General features: G+C 43.8%; 2 protein-coding genes across 23 annotated transcripts in view; both read right to left on the reverse strand.

The window, feature by feature from the left end:
• The window catches only part of LOC147006634 (uncharacterized), a 50,085-nt gene extending 42,215 nt beyond the window's left edge, over positions 1 to 7,870 (reverse strand). For 9 of the 17 annotated variants that reach the window (XR_015054684.1, XR_015054685.1, XR_015054686.1 and 6 more), the window contains exon 1: positions 7,351 to 7,486. Coding sequence is in view for 4 of the 17 variants with exons in the window: in XM_085868297.1 (XP_085724423.1) it covers positions 7,351 to 7,389 (39 nt within the window). In the remaining 13 variants the exon portion in view is untranslated. Of the gene's footprint in view, positions 1 to 1,321; positions 3,952 to 7,350; positions 7,487 to 7,730 lie in introns of those variants that run through there. The other 8 variants (XR_015054682.1, XM_085868294.1, XM_085868290.1 and 5 more) reach the window with 4 other exon arrangements.
• A 40-nt stretch (positions 7,871 to 7,910) lies between these two features.
• The window catches only part of LOC147006635 (uncharacterized), a 45,751-nt gene continuing 26,625 nt past the window's right edge, over positions 7,911 to 27,036 (reverse strand). The window contains exons 5-7 of one of the 6 annotated variants that reach the window (XM_085868281.1): positions 25,615 to 25,752; positions 9,385 to 9,575; positions 7,911 to 9,117 (exon numbers count right to left, since the gene is read on the reverse strand). In XM_085868281.1, the coding sequence (XP_085724407.1) occupies positions 9,544 to 9,575; positions 25,615 to 25,752 (170 nt within the window). In that variant the 3' untranslated portion in view covers positions 7,911 to 9,117; positions 9,385 to 9,543. The other 5 variants (XM_085868280.1, XM_085868278.1, XM_085868282.1 and 2 more) reach the window with 5 other exon arrangements.

Raw genomic sequence — 27,036 nt, forward strand, 5'->3', positions numbered from 1 at the left:
ACAGACAGACAGAGACACACAACAATAACGAATACAGTGGTCACTTATTTTTTTCATGAACCAATAATCTTTAAATAGTAACGTGAACTTTTCGAAACTTAAAAGCAAATGTCCGAATATATTTAAAAGTTCATGATAGACGTTCTCAAAAGGCACCGTCAATGCGAGGATGTGTACATATGCTTAGTATTTCAGGAGATCCGGATCTTGTATTTACAAGAACCGAGTCCGAGAGGCTAAGGTTTTGTCTTCAAAAGAAGAAGAAGATGAAGAACAACGCCGAGCTCTCAATAAGCATCGTTCGATACGTGAGACGCTGCGAAAAAACAAACATAAAATTGGAGACAAAGACCTCGAGTGTTTGGGTGTTGAAAACAAACTCAATCTGGAAATAATAGCTGGAAAGATTTAAAAAAAAAAACACCATCTGAGGAAACACACAAGAGGAAAAAACAAAATCACATCTTTGAGAGTAACCCGAAGAGATTCTTCCACGAATTAGGGAAACAAAAGCAGAATGTGTCGACTCCCCCTGAAAAAAAAGTTGGGGAAACATTCTGGAAAGGAATTCTTGGAGATCGAAAGGAACACAAGGAAGCAGAATGGATCGTGGACTTGGAAAATAAGAAGCACCATGTCGGTCGAGGAAATGTCCCCAGTGATTATTAATGAAAAAATAAATAATTAAAAACAACTTCAAAAAATGCCACCAAACTTTAAAATCCAGGCCCAGACGGAATTCCAAACTTCTGGCTGAAACAACGTGATGCTCTCCACAATCACGACACAAGGACATTCAAACAACTGATCCTAGAGGAAAAGGAAGTGCATGAGTGGTTTGGAGAAGGAAACATTTCTCATCAAAAAACTCTGAAGAAACCCAACTTCCTCACAAATACCGGCCAGTAATATGTCCACTAACAACATACAAACTTCAAACAGGAAATATGACAGAAATAATGTTCCATCACCGAACCCAACAAGGAGGTTTAGAGGTAGAACAAAAGGGCCACCACCCACGACTGAACAAGGCCGTACTTGGAAATTTCGAAATGCGAAGAACCAAATTGTCCACCACCTGGATGGACTTTCAGGAAGCTTTTGACAGTGTTCCACATTCATGGATGATAAAATGCATGTAAATATACAAAATCAATTCCCAAGTATCACAAAATCAATCGCAAAATAAAATCCCAAAATCAATCCCAAAACGGAGGAAGCAAAGGAGAGAAAGGCTGTCTCCTGAACTGCTCAATTTAATGTGGTGCAAGAAAGGCACATTCTCTGAATTTCATGTGACAAAATAAATTTTAAAACTTACTCAAACAGTGAAGGAGGAATCTGGAGTCCACGATATGCTGAGAGTGGGATACTTCAGCAACCACATTCCCTGATGACAAATAACCAACTTCACCTCACTGTATGTTGGTTGCTCTCATGTGCTGGTCGGTCGACTTGTCGAATATACTGCCCTGCTGTTGTCTTGGAGATGACTTCAAAGCAGGCATCTCCTTGCTGGCCTTATCGAAAAGGCAGCCTGCCCGTTCCTCCACACTCTCCTCACATGGTTCCAGTCACGTATTGTCCTTCATAGCTTGGAGAACACCAATTCAACCTCCCTCTGAGACAGCTTGATATGTGGACGAGAGTTGTTCTCCATATTGGGGTGTTACAAAGCTTTCACCCTCTGAGGACTTTTGCAACACAATTGGCCTGTCAGATTCATCCGATGTGCACCCACTGGACAAAATCTTTTAAACTTGATCACAGCCAACCTTTCACCTCTTTATAACCTGCTGTGGTATATTTTACAAACTGGTTACCTGAGATAAGTTGTCAACTTAAGAATCGTAAGATAACGACTCTGATGTACACAATTTAATTTTTGGCACTGATCCACACAAAATACCCCATTAATGACAAATTGAAAACATGTTTTTGGAAATGTTTACAAAACAAAACTGAAATGTCTTGCAACAATAAGTATTCAACCCCTTTGCCATGGCATTCCAAATTGAGTTCAGGGCATCTAATTTCCTTTGATCATCCTTGAGATGTCTCCACAACTTTCTCCCTCATATCTCTCCCTGGATAATCCCTCCTCTGGTGTGACAGACCTGAGTCTCGTTCTGGTGGAGGAGTTGCTCTCTTCATCAAAGACTCTATTCCTCACTCTCCATGCACTGACCTCACTCCCCCCACACCCCCCAGGAACACCTCTGACCATGGCTTCCCCTCCACTCCCACCTCATGTATATGTGTGTGTTGTTCCGTCCACCAAACAGTGATGACTCCATTTACGAAAACATGGTTCACTCTCCGAAAACATGGACCAACTTATATCCTCTCATCCCAACTCTCTCTTCCTCATATGTGGTGACTTCAACTGCCATCATGACAGTTGATTGGGTGTGGGTACCTCCGTCACCTGCCATGATACTTCATCAAAAGACTTCTGCGACTCATTTGGACTGACTCAATCGGTCAACTTCCCAACCAGGACCTCAACCAATGGGCCTCCATCTCTTCTGAATCTGATTTCGACCATTTTCCCTGAAAATATCTGTTGTTATTCCTTTTCTCCAATCAGTTCATCTGACCACATGCTTGTCAATATTCTGTGGTTCTCTAATGACAGCCAGACATCTCGCTCTACTTTCTCTCCTGTTGCAGTCAACATGTGGCCCTCAATGGAGTTCTCTCATCCCCTCTTCCTGTCCAGGCTGGAGTTCCTCAAGGTAGAGTTCTGGACCTTGTTCTTTTTCTGGTTTTCATCAATGATCTCTCCGACTCTCTGGAAAATCCTCTTTATCTCTTCGCTGATGACTCCATCCTCTGCCGTACCATCTGTCATCCCTCAGACTGGCAAGCAGCAGCTTCTTCGCTCTAAGGATCTGGATAAAAAAATCAAAAACTGCTCCAACACGTGGAACACGTCTTTCAATCCTGACAAATCTCACACTCTCACTATGTCTCTCCGAAAGGACAGTCTGGAACCCCCCCCACCGCCCCTCCCCACATCTACTTCCTCAACAATCATCTTAAAGAAGTCCTTTCACTCAAGCTTCTGGGTCTCACTGTCTGCCATAATCTTTCCAGGGAAAGCCACATTTCCAAACTGGCCTCCAAAGCTCGTCGCCGACTGGGCATCCTCCGTCGTGTAAAGTCCTTCCTCGGCCCACCTGAGCTCCTGACCACATGCAAAGCTATCGTCCGCAGCCTGATGGAGTTCTGCTCTCCTCTCTGGGCTGGTGCTTCCGCCTCACACCTTTCTCGGCTTCACGCTGTGGAAACCAAGGCATTGAGGATTATTGGCATCTTCCGCGGTGAGGCTGAGTATTTGGGCCTTTCACTCTCTCACCGCAGGCAGGTCAGTGGTCTTTATGTGTTCTCCCGTCTCCTTTCTGGTCTCGCCGCCCCGCTTGATCTTCGATTCTTGACCCCCCCATATTTCCGCAGGGCGCTCAATGTCCGCCAACAACCCTCTTCTGGAAAAACTGCCCAAACCAAGAATCACTGCTCACCCTCACTCTTTCATTCCTCTTTTTCCCGCCTTTGGAACAAACTCTCACACTCTCTTCAATCCCACTCTCCCCTCCAGGTATTCAAAACAGCTGTCCACCACCACCTCTTATCTTCCCCCATTCAAAACCACGCTATTTTCGACCCCCGTTAATCCACTCCAAACCCACCTCATTCAAATTCCCTGCTTTCCTTCCTGAAAGTCCATGTCGAGTGTCCATCTTGTATACCCCGTGTTCCCCACCCCATCCTTCACCCTACCACAGATCTTCTAATGTCTCTGTTCCCCATTATTTTGTCTTTCCCTCTCCTGCCCCCCTTATTGTGCGTTGTGTGTTCGCTCTCACATGAGCCTCAATAATGTGTACAAAAAAACTTGATTGGAGTCCACCTGTGGCCAATTCAAATGATTGGACATGATTTCGAAAAAGAAACACACCTTTCCAGATGAGGTCCCACAGTTGACAATGAATGTCAGAGCAGAAACTCTTCCATGAAGTCCAAGGTACTGTTCGTATCACTCCGAGATAAAATTGTGAGGAGGCACAGATCTGGGGAAGGGTATGAAATCAATTTATGGTGTTGAAAGGTCCCAAGAGCAGTGAGGTCCGTCATCAGGAAATGGAAAGAATATGAACTAACCATACTCTTCCTTGAGTTGACCGTCCTAACAAACTGAGAAACTGGACAAGAAGGACCTATGTCAGGGAGGTAAAGAAGAACTACAGAGGCAGAACTACAGAGTTCTTTCACTGAGATGGGAGAACCTGTCGGATGGACAAAAGTCTCTGCAGCACTTCAAAAATCTAGGATTTATGGAAGAATTGCAAGACGGAAGCCATTCCTGAGAAAAAAACCACGTCACAACATGTCTTGAGTTTGTAAAAGTCACGTGAAAGACTTTGAGATCAAGAGGCAAAACATTCTGTGGTCTGATGAGACAAAAATGGAACTTTTTGGTCTGAATGCAAAGCACTGCATCTGGCAATAACTGAGCACAGCTCATCACCAATGCAAAACCATCCCTACAGTGAAGCATGGTGGTGGCGGCATCATGCGAAGGGGATGCTTTTCAGTGGCAGGGACTGGGAGACTTGCAAGGATCGAGGGAACAATGAATGAAGCCAAATACAAGCAAGTCTTTGAGGAGTAGGCTGCCTGATGTTGGATTAATGGTTGGGGTGGTGGGCTTTGGATTCGAGGTTCCTGAGTTCAAATCCCACTCAGCTGTTGAATACCAGGTGGGATTAACTCGGCCTGTCATCCTTCCGAGGTTGGCAAAGTGAGTGCCAGCATGCTGGTATACTGTGTTGGAGTGGTGACCCATCCAGGATTGTGCCCAATAGCCAAGGACACTGCTTAAGCAGCACCAACGCTCTGCACAGATTATGCTCCCAATCTCCTCCTCCTTGAGGAGAACCTGCTTCAGAGTGTAAAAGACCTTCGACTGTGGCGAAGATTTACGTTCCAACGGGAAAATTACTCCAAGTATACAGCAAAAGCAACACTGCAACACGACAAAGTATTGACTTGAGGGTTGAACACGCATTGACGAAAGACATTTCAGCTTTTCAGTTTTCATTAATTTGAAAAATTTCAAAAAATATGCTTTCCCTTTGTCATTCGTGGGTATTTTGTGTGATCAGTGACAAAACATTTAAATTTAATCAATTTTGAAGTCAGGCTGGAACACAACAAAATGTGAAAAAGTCGAGGGGTGTGAATACTTGATGAGGGCATTGCAGGTTTCATCAATAAAACACCACAAAGGGCACATTGGTGTCTTTATTTTCTTTCTGCCGTGACATCCTCTGGGTGGGTAAATGGTGCACTCGCTTCGCTGCCTCGAGGTGGAGACGGAACACTGTTGTTTGTGTCCTTTATAACATCCTCAAAAACAGTAAGTTTCCTCTTTAGAATGATTTTCAATTTTGTTTCAATTTTTCAGGCAGATAAAAACTATTGTCTTCCTCCTCTCCGTGCATGTGCGATCGGGACGGATTCATCACCAAAGTACTAATAAACTACAGGTTTGTTTTCCAATTAATGTTCAAAATATAACTTTCAACTGAAATCAAACAGAGTTGTTCCTCGAACATAAACTGATGTTTCTCGACAGACTGACAAACAGACAAATTTCACAAACTGCTTCACTCCACCTTTCGCTTCGTGTGCGTGCGGCAACAAAAAAACAAAATAAAAAATAATTGAGCTTTATGTATTCCATCAGTAGAAGTACCCGTTGCTTCCCTTACGGATTTAACCAAACGACGGCACACTGTACTTACATTCTGCTCCATTCACTCTTTCATTTTACCGGAGTCATCTTCCCTCTGCTTGGAAGTCAGCTGACATCATCTTCATGAACCATCCTTGCTGCTTATATCTGTATATGGCGTGAGCAAAAATCACCTCTGCTTCACTGCGAAGCTCATTGTTGTTTGCTTTGGTTTGAACCTCCGCTTGAAATGAGTGAAATGAAACATTCCCCTTCCCTCGTGCTGCCTTCTGCTCATCTTGTGCTGCCTTCTCTTCCCCTCAAGCGCCTTCCCCCCTCATGCTGCCTTCCCATCCCCTTGTGCCCCCTCCCATTCACACCGCCTTCCCCTCCCTCAACAGCAATGAATTACCAGATCACGGCAGGATAGCCAAGAGGTACGCATGCTCGCTCTCAGCTGTCTCGCATGGGTTTGAATCCCGACCCAGCTATAAACTGTCATCCCGGTGTTTCACAAGCAGGGTGATTCATAAATGTGTGTGTTGTCTCCCAGATGGGTGTTAAACTCGGCGTCACATCCACCTGGATCCCCCCTCCTCTCCCCCTCTTCTTCTCCCTCTCAACCTTCTCCCTGTGCCTCTCTCTGCTCACCCGATCCCTCTCTCTCCCACCCCTCTTCCTCCTCTATCCTTCCCATCCCTCCTTTCCCTCTTCCCCTCCCTCCTCACCCTCTTCCCTTGAATATTCCCAACAGCGAAGCAACAGGTAGTATTTGCCGTTAAACAAGTAAACAAACACGAATTAAGTTTTATACATTACATTTTCACACTTTCACTTGAAAGAAGTTATGATTAACTATAAATTATTTAATTAGTCAGGTGCTCATGAGAGTTCAAGTCCCTGACCCTCATTGATGGGTAATGTTGTTAAACGTATCCATTATGATCCATCCATTAAGACCTCAATCTCTACACAGAAAGAGCGTCAGTGCTGCTTCAGCAGTCTGCTGGGATATTGGACACAATCCTGGACAGGTGACCACTCTGACACAGGATACTCAAACGGCTCAATCATCCCAGCAAGCTGGTATCACTTTGCCAATCCCAGAAGGATGACAAGCTGAGTCAACCCCACCTGGTATTAATTGAACAGCCAGGTGGGAATTGAACTCAGGACCCAAGTAAACCAAGTTCACCACCCTAACCATGAAACCAACACCAGGTATACCTTCATATTTTACCAAAACAGATAAACAGAGTCGGTACAAACACACCTATCCCGTGAGAATGCTTTCATAACAGTTCTTACGGCAGGTCAAATGTCGAGGTAACAGCTTCAGGTCAAAATTTCGTGAAAAATTATTTTTGGGTCAAACTTTGAACTTGAACTTGTGACTTCCATCCATCGAGCAGAATTAATTACTTTCCTGGGAAACTCTCACCAACTCTGCTTTGCAAACAGCCGACTAGTTTAGTGGTAACTTAGTTCACCCTTCACATCTTTACACATAATATTGAACATAATTTGGCCTCAAATAAGGTTGTAACAGGACGAGCTATACACTCCCAACCTGGAGATGCACAGGGAAGGTGTTGCATCAGTCAGCATACCTTCCTCTGAAAACAAAGGTTGGTCGCTTGTCTTCTCATCCAGTGATTCCTCGAGGACGGTAAAGATGCCACTGCAGTCCTCAATAACAGACCATTGTGTGCCGGTGCAGAGGCCCATCACAAGTAAATCTTCATCTGATTTGTTGTAAACGAGATCAAAGAGGAATCGAATGATGAATGAAGTGATGAGGTATAAAATGATGTCATACATGTACAAGAGGGAGGGTAACATGTCATGGATGGGATTTCCATTCGCAATTCAATTCCGGCTCCGCTCCAGACATTGTGACATTCACTAAATCAATGAGTTCCTGTGTTAGTACACAGCACGGATCAGCACGGGAAACACAAGTTCTCGGTTCGGAGTGAACGTCACATACCGGGTCTGGACTCCTTGTCCTCGGGTGAACCGACCATAGACCCGCGGTCTTCCGGAGAACCTCCCGGACCGACCACGTATCCTCCATCGGAACCGCTCGTGGATCCCGGGGTGTTCGCTCTCAGATCTCGGGTCATGGTGGACCGCACGTCGTGTCGGGTGAAGGACGGTACGCTGTGGTAACCGAGTGAAGAGCGCGAGCTGTTTGGGGAAAAAGCGAACAGAGAGATCGCGGTGTCTGATTGGTTCCCGCCACATCACGTGTCCATGATTTAAAATAAATACAAAGATTGAACGTTTCGTTTTAACGGATTGTTTGTGTTTCAGATTGTGTTGTGAAAGTGGAAAATGGAGTCCGAGTTCGTCGATGATTATTCCCTCGACACGAAACAACGTTCTTTATTATCTTGCCAAAACATTGGTTTTGTTTTTTTGAAAAAAAAAAAAAAACGTTTTTGCAAGATATGTAAGTCAGCTTGTATGTTTTTTTTTTTGTCTGTAATCACGTATAAAAAATTCTGCAGAGCACAGTTATCATTGGAAATTTTTGTAACTTCGCATATCAGAGACCTATAGAGGTCCCTTTCAGTGCACAAAATTTTGAAGGTCAAGGTCAAAGGTCAAGGTCACTTTGTCGCAAATCAAGGGAGTCGACGAAACCCTTATTTTTTGAGTAATTTTGATCGGATCGTCTTCAAACTTCATGGGAATATAGTTCATGGTCTGGCGCTCAGCTGATTAATTTTTGGTGGCGATTGGCCTTGACCTTCATATGTTTTTTTTTTTTTGGTCTGTAATCACGTATAAATCACTCTGCAGAGCACAGTTATCATTGGAAATTTTTGTAACTTCGCATATCAGAGGCCGATAGAGGTCCCTTTCAGCGCATAAAATTTTTAAGGTCAAGGTCAAAGGTCAAGGTCACTTTGTCGCAAATCAGGGGACTCGACGAAACCCTTATTTTTTGAGTAATTTTGATCAGATCGTCTTCAAACTTCATGGGAATATAGTTCATGTTCTGGCGCTCAGCTGATTAATTTTTGGTGGCGATTGGCCTTGACCTTCATGGTTAGTGCCTCAGGTCAAACATATTTGACCCCAAGGTCAAATTTTCAAGTTTTAGGAACCATATCGTGTAGTACCTCAAATTGAACACCTCGATGAGTGCTTTCTAGATATGTCAAGCTTGAGACATTATGACATCATTTGGTGACATTATGAGGCAAAAGCATATTTTTCATGGTTACTCTGTAGAATGATACTCATCGGAATCTCTCGTAGGCTGATATTCCTCAAGGAGTCGCTCCTGGTGGATAACAGCTCTGTTCACCTGAGTGTGACCTTAAAGAAGTCACACGTGGTCACCTTTTGGCAAGATACGGGTCACCCTGCGGGTGACATTGGTTTATTTTGTTTTTGTATTTATTGACAGTCTTCCCTCCATAACGGAGTTATATATGGGTATGTGGATAAGTGGGAATATGGGTATGTGGGTATATGGGTATGTGGGAATGTGGGTATATGGGTATGTAGGTATATGGGTACATGGGAATGTGGGTATGCGGGTATATGGGAATGTGGGTATGTGGGTATATGGGTATCTAGGTATATGGGAATGTGGGTATGTGGAAATGTATTGTTGCGGCCACGCGTACCGAGACACCAGCTTGTCACTCGGGGGGATTAATCCCCAGTTGTCCTCGGTCGAGCCGGACCTGGGGCCATCGCTCACAATTAACGTTGTGGTTCGGTGGGTTGTTTTAAAACCACGAACTCCACCCAGTTAACCACGAGTTCCAGTGTCCACCGTCTCATTATTCCGTTTTACTCGAGGTCACGTAGTTACCTGAGAGGGGAGCGCGCCCTCGTCAAAACATCAATGTTATCTCTTGATCTCTTTGACAATTCCAAACCAAACACGGACAGGTTGGAAATCGACAATGATTTATTAATAATAAAATAAATAAACAACTTTTTATTTTTTGAGGTAAATAAAGAATAAATTTCAAGGCAAAATCAATCAAAATGCCAGAAAAGAGAAAAAGAGTAGATGCTTATCGGGGGGGAGGGGTGGGGGGAGAATCGTTCCAAGCCGATCTTCTCCCACGGAGGTCCCGGGATCCAAACCCCATTTTCCCCACGGGGGTCCCAGGTTCAAAACCCCTTTTTCATGGATGATAAAATGCATGTAAATATACAAAATCAATCTCCAAGTAATCAAACTGATTGAGAATGCAATGGAACTCTGGAATACCCCGTTGATGGCACAGCACTCAGAAGGAAATATCGAAATACCAGATGTGAAGATATGGTATGGGAGACATTCCTTCCCCCCTCTTATTTTGTCTTGCTCTGGACCCACTGAGTGACCTCATCAACAAACATGGACTGGATTCACCCGAACAACCAACAGAAGAACATCCATAGAAACAGGAAAGGTGACACACCAACAATACATGGATGATTTGAAGCTCTTCCTGACCCAGCTGTTTTAGCTGTTTAAAGTCTGGTTGGGTCCCAATAACACCAACCAAGGAATGAACTGGCCAGAGCAGATTATAAATCTTTCCCTCGCCTTTTCAATGTGGGCTGACTTTCCGACCTCCGGACCAAGGAGCCATGTGTGATCCATCCCAGCACCCTAAGGGCTGCAGTCTTGACCCCATTCTGTCTCGAGGATGATCAAAACATCGTTGGATGATCTCACCCCCTCTGAAAACTCCGATAAACCTTAAGTTCATAAATATTCCTTATCCCTTCAAAATTATGCTGACCTTCAGATGGCTGCTGCAACAAAGCTGCGAGTGATTCTTCCCTGAACCCGCAACATGTCAGCGATGGAGTCAGCATGTTTGGAGGATAAACAGACCTCGTCTCACTGAAAACGACATAAGAATTCAAAGTTTCTATGAACTGCAGAGTCAGGGAAAGAGTGTGTTGCTTGTGTTACCCCGATTCTCCAAATCGATGTTAAAAATTTTTTTGCTGTTTCAATTGACTCAAATGTACAGGAGGAATTGAGAATTTCTTCGACACACGCTTGGAACAAGATCACCCGTTGGATACAGCCGTTGGATACAACAAGATCACCCGTTGGATCACTTTAACTTCCAGGTTCCTTTTTCAGATTCTGGTGTCACATTTTATTCGTGCTTGCAGGAGTTCTCTGAGACTGGGATATTGACGTTTTTGCACTTGTGTCGGTGGATTGCTCTCGATACCTTGTATCTTTGTGTGCACAGGTGTTCTGACATGAGGTTTTTACAATTTGAGAGGTGACAGTGTTTTCTATTTCTACTTTAGAGAACCTGCACCTGCCCTGATTGACTCCATCCAGCCATCTTCTTTATTATGTCCTTGGTGTTGGGTATTTAAAGTGCCTATAGAAAATCTACACCCCCTTTCAAATGTGACTTTCTTTCTACACCCCCTTTCAAATGTGACTAAGTAGTGAACTGACGAAGTGATTGTGTAAATAATAAATAGAACGGCTGTAGTTCTTTTGTTTGCTCGTGTCTTGTCCCGACCCCCATTCATTGCCTTGACTGCATGCGTGCACGTGTTCTAAATAAATGTCCCCTTTTGTTGAATATTCACCCGCTCGTTGCGTCCCTTCCTCCATTGAGCTGTCGTCATTGCGTTCGGAATATTAGCTGGCTTTTCATAGCCGATAAAGTAATCGGATCCGACGGGGCTTGGCGATATAAAACCGATATTAAATAAAACCGGAGGACATATAAACCGGAGGATATAAAACCGATATGTCCGTAACCAAATCGTAAACGGAACGAGCTGCTTAAAAGCGGCTCGTTTTCGTGCAGGCTCCGTTAAGGTGTAAATCCCCGGCATTTCTGTCTGCGCGAATAATTAGGTAGATCGACAATTCGGCGATCAACCCTGTAGCACGTGGACAGAAAAGTTAGCTGATCTACGGTGTGGTTAAAAACACACCCGTAGCTGGATTTCGGCGTTGATCCGGAAGCTACGACTGGATTGCCGCGGTCGGTGGACGCGTGCGGCCGCGAATTAACTCAAAGTGGTTGCCCACACGCCGGCGCGGCGGAGATCCACACCAATATTGTTGAGGATTCAGCGGTGGCGGGTTTCGGACGAGAGCGTCAATCACTGTCCGGAACCAGTTTGGGTTTTCGCACCCTACTCTCAACAGCCAAATGTTACAGATTCGGTGCGACCCTCACCACCGCCGTCTCCGGGGTTATAACGCCGGCTGGTTCGGCACAATTCTCGGGTTACGCGTCTCGAACCACGACACCAAAATACACCTGTACCTTGCCAGCTGGGGGAATATACCCCGGTTACAGACTGGTTTTGTCAGAGACCGAGCGGAGTCTACCAGTCTGTAACCATTTTCGTTTTTATATCCAAATCGAGCGGATCGATCGTTCCTCAGCGCGGCACGAATTAATTCAAAGCGGCAACTTCATACGAATCAGCCAGATATATTGGGGACATCGGGGAATACGACACAAGCAAAACATTCACGACAATGTTATAATTAATCTATAACCCGTTCTTAACTAGGGTGCTACGGATTAACGAGATTATGGCTGATTAAACGACATGCAGACAAGACACGGACAGCATGCAGACAAGACAGAGTACTTGGTGATGTTTCATGGACGAGTGGAAAGTGTCAAAAGCACGAATGTGGCTCGTAACAAGCCGATGTCCACGGATTCGAGCCCCAAGCTCGAGCACGCCGCGTCGTCCATTTGTCGCAGACCTCACGCACGCACTCTAGCGCGTTCAGACCCCGCGAGGTCGACTGCACCAGAGCGAAAGATCCACGGTGGTATGCTCCAGCTAGCTTTTCACAAGGTCCAGCAGACAAGTCCAGGCCTGGCCTGTTCACCAGGCCTCCTTCACGAAGCAGATCGCAGACAGACACAGCCGTCCCCGACACAGCAGATCACGACTCCCACCAGTCATCTCTCATCCAGCCGAGGGCAGACAGACCTCATGCAGTTCTTTCCTTCGGCCCTGGCTCGCTTCTCCAGGCCACAGAAGGCAGACCCGGCGCTCCCAGGTTCAGTTTCTCTCTCTCTCCCGGTCGCACCACTGGCTTTCCTTTTTCTGCTCGCCTCGAAGCCCACAGGCTCCTCTCTTCAGTTTCACTTCCTTCTCTAGGCCACTCTCCCTCTCAGCGCTGGGCAGGGACTATTGTCCGGAGGGATGAAGGAAGAAGAAGAATCTCTCGGTGTGACAAAAAAATAACAGCCTGTGACACCTCCTGACACACATGTAACGTCAAATTACCAAACAACCTGGCTAGACATGAATTTAATGGGGGATCTGGGCTAATCCTAGATTTATTAACACACCAAGGGCCATTTCCGCAACAATATACTCGCACTTGTAACTGGAAATTATTTGCTTTGATGTATTCTTTGATGTCCAGATGCAGTTGATTGGTGATAAAAGACCTTGTTACACACAGAACAATTGGAAGGTTTCTCTTCAGTGTGCATCCTTTGATGTGTCGATGCAGATGATGAACGAGTGAAGACTTTGTTACACACAGAACAATTGAAGGCTTTCTATCCAGTGTGTATTCTTTGATGTGTGGATAGAGTTGATGAATGAGTAAACCCTTTGTTACACACAGAACAATTGAAGGGTTTCTCTCCAGTATGTATTCTTTGATGAGTATGAAAGTTAGATGGCTGATTAAACGCTTTGTAACACACAGAACACTTGTAAGGTTTCTCTTTGGTGTGTATTCTTTGATGTCTCGATAAAGTTGATTGCTGAGAAAAGACCTTGTTACAAACAGAACAATTGAAGGGTTTCTCTCCGGTGTGTATTCTTTGATGTTTCGATAAAGTTGATTGCCGAAAAAAGACCTTGTTGCACACAGAACAATTGAAGGGTTTCTCTCCGGTGTGTATTCTTTGATGTGTCGATGCAGTTGATGAATGAGCAAAGGTCTTGTTACACACAGAACAATTGAAGGGTTTCTCTCCGGTGTGTATTCTTTGATGTGCATGTAAGTTCGTTGCTTGATGAAACACTTTGTAACACACAGAACACTTGAAAGGTTTCTCTCCGGTGTGTATTCTTTGATGTCTCGAGAAAGTTGATTGCTGAGAAAAGACCTTGTTACAAACAGAACAATTGAAGGGTTTCTCTCCAGTGTGTATTCTTTGATGTCTCGATAAAGTTGATTGCTGAGAAAAGACCTTGTTACACACAGAACAATTGAAGGGTTTCTCTCTGGTGTGTATTCTTTGATGTGACGATGCAGTTGATGAATAAGCAAAGGTCTTGTTACACACAGAGCATTTGAAGGGTTTCTCTCCAGTGTGTATTCTTTGATGTGTCGATGCAGTTGTTGAATGAGCAAAGGCCTTGTGACACACAGAACAATTGAAAGGTTTTTCTCGGGAGTGTATTCTTTGATGTTTATGAAAGTTAGATGGATAATTGAACGCTTTGTGGCACACAGAACAATTGTAGGGTTTCTCTCCGGTGTGTATTCTTTGATGTCTCGATAAAGTTGATTGCTGAGAAAAGACCTTGTTACACACAGAACAATTGTGAGGTTTCTCTCTGGTGTGTATTCTTTGATGTCTCGATAAAGTTGATTGCTGAGAAAAGACCTTGTTACACACAGAACAATTGAAGGGTTTCTCTCTGGTGTGTATTCTTTGATGAGTATGTAAGTTCGTTGCTTGATGAAACACTTTGTAACATACAGAACACTTGTAGGGTTTCTCTCCGGTGTGTATTCTTTGATGTCTCGATAAAGTTGATTGCTGAGAAAAGACCTTGTTACACGCAGAACAATTGTAAGGTTTCTCTCCGGTGTGCATTCTTTGATGAGTATGTAAGTCCGATGCTTGATTAAACGCTTTGTTACACACAGAACAATTGTAAGGTTTCTCTCCGGTGTGCATTCTTTGACGAGTACGTAAGTACGATGCTTGATTAAACGCTTTGTAACACACAGAAAAATTGTAAGGTTTCTCTGCGGTGTGTATTCGTTGATGTTTATTGAAGTTAGATAAATGATTGAACACTTTGTTACACACAGAGCACTTGTAAGGTTTCTCTCCGGTGTGTATTCTTTGATGTTCATATAAGTTCGATGGGTGATTAAACACTTTGTTGCAAACAGAACACTTGTCGGGTTTCTCACCTGAATGTATTTTTCTATGACGATATAAATTTGATGAAGAACAAAAGGCCTTCCTGCATTGTGAACACTTGAAGGATTTCTCACCGATGTGCAACGTTTGATGTGTCAACAGATCTGAAGAAGAAGCAAATCCCTTCTGACACACAGTGCACCTGTGTGACTTCTCACCTGTGCATATTTCAACACATCCTTTTGAACACGATGAGGAGGTTATGTCTTTGTTGGTAACAGTAAAATTGTTTATCTTCTCCCTACTTTGTCTCTCCTGTTGCAAGACATTGATACACCTGTCGCAGTTGTTGTTTGTCGACACACCTCTAAACTTGTCAACATCCTGACAAAAAGTCTCTGTCAGGTGATGATTGAAAGAAACTTCTTTGTCCAATGACGAGGAACAGTTGACACTTGAAGACGTTTCAAGTTTTTTCTCTGCAAATTAAGAATGGAGCAAAAACATCAATAAATCACTTTTACAACTTGAACAGCACTCGGAGAGGACATAGTCTCACCTTGCACGTTCATGCTGAACAAAATTACCATTATTAACTGAATACCCCACTACTATAGTCAGGTTCGATCTGTGACCTGCCACAGGTACCATGTAAATCTGTACTAACCTGTTCCATGGTCGGGTTGTCGACGACTAAACCGTCTCCCCCACCAGGTTTTCTGGTGAGGAGGGTGTTTGGATATGGACACCCAGCAGGATTAAAAACAAAACCTGTCAAAGGGCGGAGGAGCTCCTTGTGAGCCAACGGCCATCCATATCTAGTGCCCAACTGTGTCTGCGGACGTCCTCCTGCAGTTGGGCTACTTCTTATTAGGAGGTTGGTGGCAGGATTTGCACTCCGGCCACCGTAAAACGCTTCATTCCGCAAAACGCAAAAACGCAAAAAAATCTGAAAACCCACTCCGTGGGAGTACCTCCTGTGCAGCTTCCCTTCGCAGGGCAGCTCACCGGATGACAGGATTGGGGCAAAGCCTTCGGGACCCCCAATCTTTGATAGGAGGGAAACCACGGGGTAACATCCCTGGGTCAGATTGCGGGAGAGTGTGTCGGAGTGGTGCTGAGGTGTCGCCCACCAGACGGCGGTCTCCTTGGGTTAACCTGAGGCGGTCCCTTCGGGTGGGTGCCTGGAATGTCCTATCCCTAAGAGAGGATGATCACCTGTATGCGGCTGTATGGACATGTGGCTCGTTTTCCTGACGCTGATCCTGCTCACCAGATTCTCTCAGCGAGGGAGTCTCATGAGTGGAGGAGGCCAGTGGGCCGACCACGTGCCTCATGGTTGCAGCAGGTTGACCATCATCTCAAGGAGATGGGGATGGGCCTGGCATCTGCCTGGGGGTGGCCAGACGGAGGCCCCTGGAGTACCGGCGGAAAGTGGACGCAGCGACGCGCTGTTCTGGCACATGCTCCCATACCTGACCTGACCTGACCCACTACTATCATGGCCCACATGCTCGTATCATCCATGCACCCCATTATATCACATTGTTTCTTTGAATGGGATATGAACGTCAAAAATTTAATTATGCACTCAAGTCTGGTCAGTAGGGTGAATATACTGATTCTGGCTCACTTTTCCCCATGTAAATAAATGGGGGATTTTCAGCGATTCATTTTTTTCCCTAAAAAGTAAACCCCTTTTTATCCCAAGGTATATTTATTTGTCTCCCTATTAATCTTGGTACACTTTCTTTTCAAATCACCGATGCAATAAGATGAAGATTTGTTCAAGTAGTAAAGTAGTAATGTGATTTGTTAAATGTGATTCTTAAGAAATATCTGAAACATGTAAGCCGAGGGACACTCTTTTCAAATAACCAATGCATATTGTTTCGCTTACTCATTGAACCTGTAAAGATTTGTTCATTCTCAAATTCCTTCAATAGTGTAATTTTCTTTGCACAATAATCCCCTAATACTAAAATACCAGGTATACTAAAAGGTATAACAAATGAGTATGCTTCAATCAAAGTTTGAAAATAGGAAAATAAAATCTTACCTCAACAGATAAGAGGTTTGAATCTAGTTCATCAACTTGAAGGTTTAGTTCCATACAAGTATTCAATCTCCAAGGAACCCTAAAGTCATCCCACTCAAGGTCTCGCTCGTTCTGTGGGTCTTGGTCACTCACAAGGTCTTCAACCAAGCCAACAATTTCGCCCAAAGTTGTGGCAAAATCGTTATTTTCAGATAGAATTTCCTGTGAGAGAAAATAATAATGTATTAATGAAGTTATTTAATTATTAAATGAGTCGATGCTTAAATCAAACAGAAAATAGGGAAATAAAATCTTACCTCAATGGATAAGAGGTTTGAATCCAGTTCATCAACTTGAAGGTTTAGTTCCATACAAGTCGGAGAGTTCCAGGCAAGCACACAGCACACCATTGCCAGCAAAACATTTTTTTGCAAAACATTTTTTTGCAAAACAAAAAAAAAATGCAAAAAAATAGAAAAAAATGTTTAAAATGGAGCCTGGGCTTGAGGCTTTGAAAGGGAAAGACTGGTTGGTGTGGTTTCCTTTGGAAATTCCCTGGGCAAGCCCAGGCAAGCCTTCGTTGGGAAATTTTTCAAAACCATAACATTCCAGAATTTTCTAGTGATTTCTTTGTGAGTCAGAGATGAACTGGAAATGATGTAAGAGTAGGCGGGGCTTAGCAAAAGTGGGCGGGCCTGAGGAAAAGTGGGCGTGGCTTTCGGAAATCCCTCCTAAAGGGCAGGCGGGGCTTGGAGAAAGTGGGTGGGGCTTCGGGAAAGTGGGCGTGGCTATGAAAATACCTCATGGAAAGTGGGCGGGGCTAAGTGGAAAGTGGGCGGGACTTAGGAAAATGTCCCATGAAAAGTGGGCGGGGCTTAACAAACGTGGGCGGGGCTAAAGAAAAGTGGGCGGGGCTTATAAAAATCCGTTTGAGGTGGGCGGGGCTTATGAAAAGCGGGCGTGGCTTAACAAAAAATAACCTGTGGCCCAGGAGGTGGTCAAACAAGAGCATTAAGAGAAGTTTATCATTTCGTAATGGCACAAAAGGGGTATCTTAAAAAATATAAAGATTCAAATGTTTTGTTTTTAAATATTTTAGATGGGGATTATTGTGCAAAGAAAATTAAACTATTGAAGGAATTTGAGAATGAACAAATCTTTATAGGTTCAATGAGCGAGCTAAACAATATGCATTGGTTATTTGAAAAAGAGTGTCCCTTGGCTTACATGTTTCAGATAATTCTTTAGAATCACATTAAACAAATCACATTACTACTTTACTACTTGAACAAATCTTTATCTTATTGCATTGGTTATTTGAAAAAAAGTGTCCCGAGGTTAAAAGGGGAGACAAATAAATGTACCTTGGGATAAAAAGGGGGTTTACTTTTTAGGGAAAAAAAATGAATCACTGAAAATTCCCCATTCATTTACATGGGGAAAAGTGAGCCAGAATCAGTATATTCACCCGACTCTGGTCATAGATCAGATAAATGAAGTTTCAGATTTTTCAGAGAAGGATTTCAATTCAACCAATCATGCCTGGAAGAAGACTTCACTGATGACATCATCATTATCACTCGATATACCCCATGAGGAGTTGATAACACATGCAAAGTTTCAATTATTTTCGTTGAGTGGTTTCAGAAAAAAAAAATGATATTCAAATTTTTCCCTTTAATTAATATGGCTGCCATACCACGTGACATATAACGACAATGTTAACAATAAAAACATTCTCCATCGGGAGTTCCTCCTATGTTTAAAATTTTGCATCGATCGGACAAGCAGAAACAGTCAAATCAATTTTAAAGTGAAAATATGATGATGTGGACACAGACAAACACACACACACAAACGTACACAGACACACCGAACACATTGGACAAATACAACAGTTCATTAAAGGAAAGAGAAACCCAAAACTAAAAAAGAGAATTAAAAAAATAAAAACAAACAAAATTGGAGACAAAGACCTCGAGTGCTTGGGTGTTGAAAACAAACTCAATCTGGAAATGATAGCAAGAAAGATAAAAAATAAATAAATACACAAGTCTGAAGACGACGATGGTTCACGAGCAGTATTTGACGATGTAGATTGTTTCAGAAGTCAAGGATAAGACAATGTGATAATGTTTGAGCAAGTTATAAAAAGGATCAACATGATGTGGTACGAGTGACACGTTATTAGCTGCAAAATGTCGAAAACCCGGTTTCGTTCAACAACTTTAACAAGGACAAATGTGTCCAAGAGCAGCATCCTAAAGGTTTTGTCGGCTTAAAAAAAAAACAACTTCCGATATTTCGTCACGTGCCTTGATTTAGCCAACAGCGAAACCCGTCATAATGTATTGTGACGTCCACGGGACTTGAACAGCCCCGCCAACGTAGAATGAGCCGAAACGATGGAGGCGGTTTATTTTTTTATAACCCAAAGATGGCGGTTTTAATCGCTCTATCGCAAACGGGACGAGGAAGGTGGCACGAGTCGCTTTTCACCGAGTTAATAATGTTTATTTCTCTAACCAGAAATAATAAGACTCGGCAAGAGGAGGGATCCGGGGCGATTCGACGGGATGGTGGTGTGGGTTCGGGTGTGGGGAAAACACAAACAATTCCAATGGATATACAAATTCCAAACTCTCTAAGACGCCAGATACACACACACACACACACACACACACACACACACACACACACACACACACACACACACACACACACACACACACACACACACACACACACACACACACAACGTAGCTGGTCCTGGTGGTCAGGCTGGCCCGTGGTGTAGACGCAACAGTCCCTGGATTGGCGTCGGACGAGCTGGCGTTGCGCTCGTCAGGGGCAGGAGACACCTTGGAGCTGTCGACCTCCTGGTGTCGGCCCAAGTCCGCTCACAGCCGCCAGGGAGCCAGTTCTGGCGCCAAGTTGCGAGCAGGAGAGGGAGGCAGGTCCGCCCGCCGTTCGACCCCGTACTCCGAGCCTGCAGAACCCTAGAGCCAACCGAGGTGAGGAACGAGGCACAGCAAGGCCACGACACACGACAAATCCAGGAACGAACCAGCACAACAATAGAGCACGCTCCGAGCCCAACAGCCTCCACCAAAACGGTTTTTCTTTATCGATCTTCTTCTTCCACCCCTTTTCCCCGAACAGAACCTTTTTATCCTCGATTCCTCCTCACTTCCAATCGAGCCGTTTTATTGGCCCTCCGCCGTCACCTTCCGCCAATCGTGATCACGGGGCGGAGCCATCCGCAGCACTGTCCTGTGACGTCACGGCAAGCCTCCAGGGAATACTAAAAGGGTTTACGCAGACACACTTACCCTAACCCGTCTCCCTATCTAATTACGTGACAATTATCATTTCCCCCTTGAAGAAATGGACATTTACGAGACAACTTATCACCACTGAATTGCTACTTATTACATCGAGATCCTGGTACACTCGAACAGCATGACATACCTAATTAAACATCCTAATTACCCTTTGAATGCATACCCCCCCTCAGACGTAACAGTATTTACGTATTTACGATATATCGTGTATTTACGAAATAAATAATGTATTTACGAAATTACAATACGATAAATAGAATAATCTTTAAATAGTAACGTGACCTTTTTGAAACTTTAAAGCAAATGTCCGAATATATTTAAAAGTTCATGATAGACGCTCTCAAAAGGCACCGCCTATGTGACGATGTGTACATGTGCTCAGTATTGAAGGAGATCCGGATCTTGTTTATACATTAGCCGAGTCCGAGAGATTAGGGTTTTGTCTTCACAAGAACAAGAACAAGAAGAACAAGAAAAGAAGAAGAAGAAGAACGCCGAGCTCTTGATGAGAAGCGTTCGCTACGCGAGACGCTGCTAAAAATTTGACCTTTGCAGAACCTTTAGAGGTCCCAAAACAATGTTGTGGACATTAAAATAAGGAAACAGGATACCTGCTATTGCTTAATGGAGTTAGTTCGTCGAAGAAGGTCGAAAACCTGGTTCGATTCCCACAACTTTGAAAATTTGACCTTTGTGAACTTTAAAGGTCAAGGGTCAAGGATTATGACCTTTGGTGCAAAACTTCCTCTGGAACATTCCAGGAACAATATAACGTCATATAGGCTATATGGCATTTCACACTCGGATTAATTATGATCCATACTTTGATGAAATCAGCGTAAAAACAAACTTGAAGGGGGCGCCACAGGCAAGGTGTTCGATATAGAGAAAAATTGTTTCAAGACCTTAGGTGGGGAATGACCTCAAGATTATGCATAAAAAATATTGTCATCTTTGCTCTCAAAGTTTGGGCGGTCGTCTGATTTTTACGTCAAATTTCGAAATTTTCTAAGTTCATGACCTTGTGACCTTGACCTTGTGACCTTGACCTTGTGACCTTGACCTTGCGACTAAAATGAAAAATCGAGCTCTGTGGGGCTATGCAGGTGCCACTGGGCTAACCAAATACCGAAAACCCCTGCCAGATTCGACAAACCCCCAAGGAGAAGATGCAAATTGAAATCCGCTACCCCCTAAAAACACAATTCGCAATTTTCTAAGTTCGTGACCTTGTGGCCTTGACCTTGGGACGAAAATGAAAAATCGAGCTCTGTGAGCTCTGTGAGCTCAAACTGCTTAACTCCACCTTTTGCTTCGTGTGCCTGTGGCAACAAAAAAACAAAATAAACAAATGTCACCTGCAGGGTGACCCGTATCTTGCCAAAAGGTGACCACGTATGACTTCTTTAAGGTCACACTGAGGTGAACAGAGCTGCTATCCACCAGGAGCGATTCCTTGAGGAATATCTGCGGACGAGAGATTCCGATGAGAATCGTTCTACAGAGTCACCATGAAAAATATGCGTTTGCCTCATACCGTCACCAAATGACGTCATAATGTCTCAAACTTGACATATCCAGAAAGCACTCATCGAGGTGTTCAATTTGAGGTTCTACACGATATGGTTCTGAAAACTTGAAAATTTGACCTTGGGGTCAAATATGTTTGACCTCAGGCGCTAACCATAAAGGTCAAGGCCAATCGCCACCAAAAACTAATCAGCAGAGCGCCAGACCATATACTACATTCCCATAAAGTTTGGAGACGATTCGATTAAAATTACTCAAAAAATAAGGGTTTCGTCGACTCCCCTGATTTGCGACAAAGTGACCTTGACCTTTGACCTTCAAAATTTTATGCGCTGAAAGGGACCTCTATAGGCCTCTGATATGCGAAGTTACAAAAATTTCCAATGATAACTGTGCTCTGCAGAGTGATTTATACGTGATTACAGACAAAAAAACAAAAAACAAATGAAGGTCAAGGCCAATCGCCACCAAAAATTAATCAGCTGAGCGCCAGACCATGAACTATATTCCCATGAAGTTTGAAGACGATCCGATCAAAATTACTCAAAAAATAAGGGTTTCGTCGACTCCCCTGATTTGCGACAAAGTGACCTTGACCTTTGACCTTGACCTTCAAAATTTTGTGCGCTGAAAGGGACCTCTATAGGCCTCTGATATGCGAAGTTACAAAATTTTCCAATGATAACTGTGCTCTGCAGAATTTTTTACATGTGATTACAGACAAAAAAAAACATACAAGCTGACTTACATATCTTGCAAAAACTTCGTTTTGGCAATATAATAACGAATATAGTGGTCATATCACTTATATTTTTCGTGAAAATATTTTTTCGTGAACCAAAAACACCAACAGGAGGAAGGAAACAACAGGAGAAAACAAAACCACGTGTTTGAGAGAAACCCGAAGAGATTCTTCCACGAATTCGGGAAACAAAAGCAGAATGTGTCAACTCCCCCTGAAAAAGAAAGGTGGGGAAACATTCTGGAAAGGAATTATTGGAAATCGAAAGGAACGTAACAAGGAAGCAGAATGGATCGTTGACTTGGAAAAGAAGAAGCACCATGAAGGTGGAGGAAATGTCTCCAGTGATTATAATTGATGAAGAAATAAATAATTAAAAACAACTTCAAAAAATGCCACCAATCTTTAAAATCCAGGCCCAGACGGAATTCCAAACTTCTGGTTGAAACAACTTGACGCTCTCCACAATCACGACACCAGGACATTCAAACAACTGATCCAAGAGGAAAAGGAAGTGCATGAGTGGTTTGGAGAAGGAAACACATTTCTCATCAAAAAACTCTGAAGAAACCCAACTTCCTCACAAATACCGGCCAATAATATGTCCACGAACAACATACAAACTTCTAACAGGAATTATGACAGAAATAATGTTCCATCACTGAACCCAACAAGGAGGTTTAGAAGGAGAACAAAAGGGCCACCACCCACGACTGAACAAGGCCGTACTTGGGAATTTCGAAATGTGAAAAACCAAATTGTCCACCACCTGGATGGACTATAAGGAAGCTTTTGACAGTGTTCCACATTCATGGATGATAAAATGCATGTAAATATACAAAATCAATTCCCAAGTATCACAAAATCAATCGCAAAATAAAATCCCAAACTCAATCCCAAAACGGAGGAAGCAAAGGAGAGAAAGTCTGTCTCCTGAACTGCTCAATTTAATGTGGTGCAAGAAAGGCACATTCTCTGAATTTCATGTGACGAAATTAATTTTAAAACTTACTCAAACAGTGAAGGAGGAATCTGTAGTCCACGATATGCTGAGAGTGGGATACTTCAGCAACCACATTCCCTGATGACAAATAACCAACTTCACCTCGCTGTATGTTGGTTGCTCTCATGTGCTGGTCGGTCGACTCGTCGAATCTACTGCCCTGCTGTTGTCTTGGAGATGACTTCAAAGCAGGCATCTTCTTGCTGGCCTTATCGAAAAGGCAGCCTGCCCGTTCCTCCATTCTTTCCTCACATGCTTGCAGTCACGTATTGTCCTTCATCGCTTGGAGAACCCCAATTCAACCTCCCTCTAAGACAGCTTGATATGTGGACTCAGGTTGTTCTCCATGTTGGGGTGTTACAAAGCTTTCAACCTCTGAGGACTTTTGCAACACAATTGGCCTGTCGGATTCATCCGATGTGCACCCACTGGACAAAATCTTTTAAACATGATCACAGCCAACCTTTCACCTCTTTATAACCTGCTGTGGTATATTTTAAAAACTGGTTACCTGAGATAAGTTGTCAACTTAAGAGTCGTGAGTGAACGACTCTGATCCACACAATTTAATTTTTGTCACTGATCTACACAAAATACCCCATAATGACAAATTGAAAATATTTTTTGTAAATATTTACAAAAAAAACTGAAATGTCTTGCAACATTAAGTATTCAACCCCTTTGCTCTGGCATTCCAAATTGAGCTCAGGGCATACAATTTCCTTTGATTATTATTCTTGAGATGTCTCCACAACTTACTCCCTCGTATCTCTCCCTGGATAATCCCTCCTCCGGTATGACAGACCTGAGCCTCGTCCTGGTGGAGGAGTTGGTCTCTTCATCAAGGACTCTTCCTAACTCTCCATGCACTGACCTCACTCCCCCACACCCCCCAGGAATACCTCTGACCATGGCTTCCCCTCCACTCCCACCTCATATATTTGTGTCTTGTTCCGTCCACCAAACAGTGATGACTCCATTTACACCTCACTCTCCGAAAACATGGACCAACTTAAATCCTCTCATCCCAACTCTCTCTTCCTCATATGTGGTGACTTCAACTGCCATCATGCCAGTTGGTTGGGTGTGGGTACCTCCGTCACCTTCCATGATACTTCAGAAAAATACTTCTGCGACTCAATGGGACTGACTCAATCGGTCAACTTCACAACCGGGATCTCAACCAATGGGACTCAATCTCTTCTGAATCTGATTTCGACCATTTTCCCTGAAAATATCTGTTGTTCTTCCTCTGCTCCAATCGGTTCATCTGACCACATGCTTGTCAATGTTCTGTGGTTCTCTCATGACAGCCAGACATCTCGCTCTACTTCCTCACCTGTTGCAGTCAACATGTTTCCCTCAATGGAGTTCTCTCATCCCCTCTTCCTGTCCAGGCTGGAGTTCCTCAAGGTAGCAGTGTGGAATGTTGTTAAACGTGTCCTTTAAGATCCATCCATGAAGACCACACTCTGTACAGATTGAGCATCAATGCTGCGACAGCAGTTACCTGGGATATTGGACACAATCCTGGACAGGTGTCCACTCTGACACAGGATACTCAAACGGCTCAATCATCCCAGCAAACTGGCATTCATTTTGCCAACCTCAGAAGGATGACAAGCTGAGTCAACCCCACCTCATATTCATTCAACAGGTAAGTGGGATTTGAACTCAGGACCCAAGTAAACCAAGTCCACCATCCGAACCATTAAACCAACACCAGGTATACCTTTATGATATTTTACCAAAACAGATAAACAGAGTCGGTACAAACACACCTATCCCGTGACAATGGTTTCATAACAGTTCTTGCAGCCGGTCAAAGGTCGAGGTCACAGCTTCAGCTCAAAATTTCGTGAAAAATGATTTTTGGGGTCAAACTTTGACCTTGAACTTGTGACTTCCATCCATCGAGCAGAATTAATGAGTTTCCTGGTGAACTCTCAGCAACTCTGCTTTACACACAGCCGACTCGTTTAGTGGTAACTTAGTTCACCCTTCACATCTTTACACATAATATTGAACATAATTTGGCCTCAAATAAGGTTGGTACAGGACGAGCTATAAACTCCCAACCTGGTGATGCACAGGGAAGGTGTTGCATCAGTGAGCATACCTTCCTCTGAAAGCAAAGGTAAGTCTCTTGTCTTCTCATCCAGTGATTCCTCGAGGACGGTAAAGATGCCACTGCAGTCCTCAATAACAGACCATTGTGTGCCGGTGCAGAGGCCCATCACCACAAGTAAATCTTCATCTGATTTGTTGTAAACGAGATTAAAGAAGAATCGAATGATGAATGAAGTGATGAGGTATAAAATGATGTGATACATGTACAAGAGGGAGGGTAACATGTCATGGATGGGATTTCCATTCACAATTCAATTCCGGCTCCGCTCCAGACATCGTGACATTCACGAAATCAATGAGTTCCTGTGTTAGTACACAGCACGGATCAGCACGGGAAACAAGTTCTCGGTCCGGAGTGAACGTCACGTACCGGGTCTGGACCCCTTGTCCTCGGGTGATCCGTCCATGGACCCGCGGTTTTCCGGAGAACCTCCCGGACCGACCACGTATCCTCCATCGGAGCCGCTCGTGGATCCCGGGGTGTTCGCTCTGAGATCTCGGGTCATGGTGGACCGCACGTCGTGTCGGGTGAAGGACGGTACGCTGTGGTAACCGAGTGAAGAGCGCGAGCTGTTTGGGGAAAAAGCGAACAGGAAGATCGTGGTGTCTGATTGGTTCCCGCCACATCACGTGTCCATGATTTAAAATAAATTCAAAGATTGAACGTTTCGTTTTAACGGATTGTTTGTGTTTCAGATTGTGTTGTGAAAGTGGAAAATCGAGTCCGAGTTCGTCGATAATTATTCCCTCGATACGAATCAACGTTCTTTATTTTTGTTTTTGTATTTATCGACAATCTTCCCTCCAGAACGGAGTTATATATGGGTACGTGGGAATGTAGGGATGTGGGTATGTAGGTATGTGGGAATGTGGGTATGTAGGTATGTGGGAATGTGGGTATGTGGGAATGTAGGTATGTGGGAATGTAGGTATGTGGGTATGTAGGTATGTGGCTACCATACCGAACCCCCACCCCACCAAGTTTCGTCGAAATCCGTCCAGCAGTTTTTCCGTAATACTGTTCACAAACAAACAAACAAACAAACAGACAGGGGTGAAAACGGTAACCTCCGTCCATCTTCAATGGCGGAGGTTAATCAGTCCACATGGAGAATGGCTGGTTTAAACAATGTTAAACAAGTCCACAGGGAGAATGGCTGGTTTAAACAATGTTAAACGTGCCCTCAGAGAGAATGGCTGGTTTAAACAATGATAACCGTGCCCTCAGGGAGAATGGCTGGTTTAAACAATGTTAAACGTGCCCTTAAATTGGTTTAATTTAAACAATGTTCAGGTCAGGTCAGGTTCGATCTGTGACCTGCTACAGGTACCATGTAAACCTGTACTTACCTGTTCCATGGTCGGGTTGTCGGCGACTAAACCGTCTCCCCCACCAGGTTTTCTGGTGAGG

This window comes from Eptatretus burgeri, unplaced genomic scaffold (assembly GCF_056783735.1).
Source record: "Eptatretus burgeri isolate ZD-2024b unplaced genomic scaffold, Ebu_testis_v1 Ebu_testis_scaffold_3158, whole genome shotgun sequence".
NCBI lineage: Eukaryota > Metazoa > Chordata > Myxini > Myxiniformes > Myxinidae > Eptatretus > Eptatretus burgeri.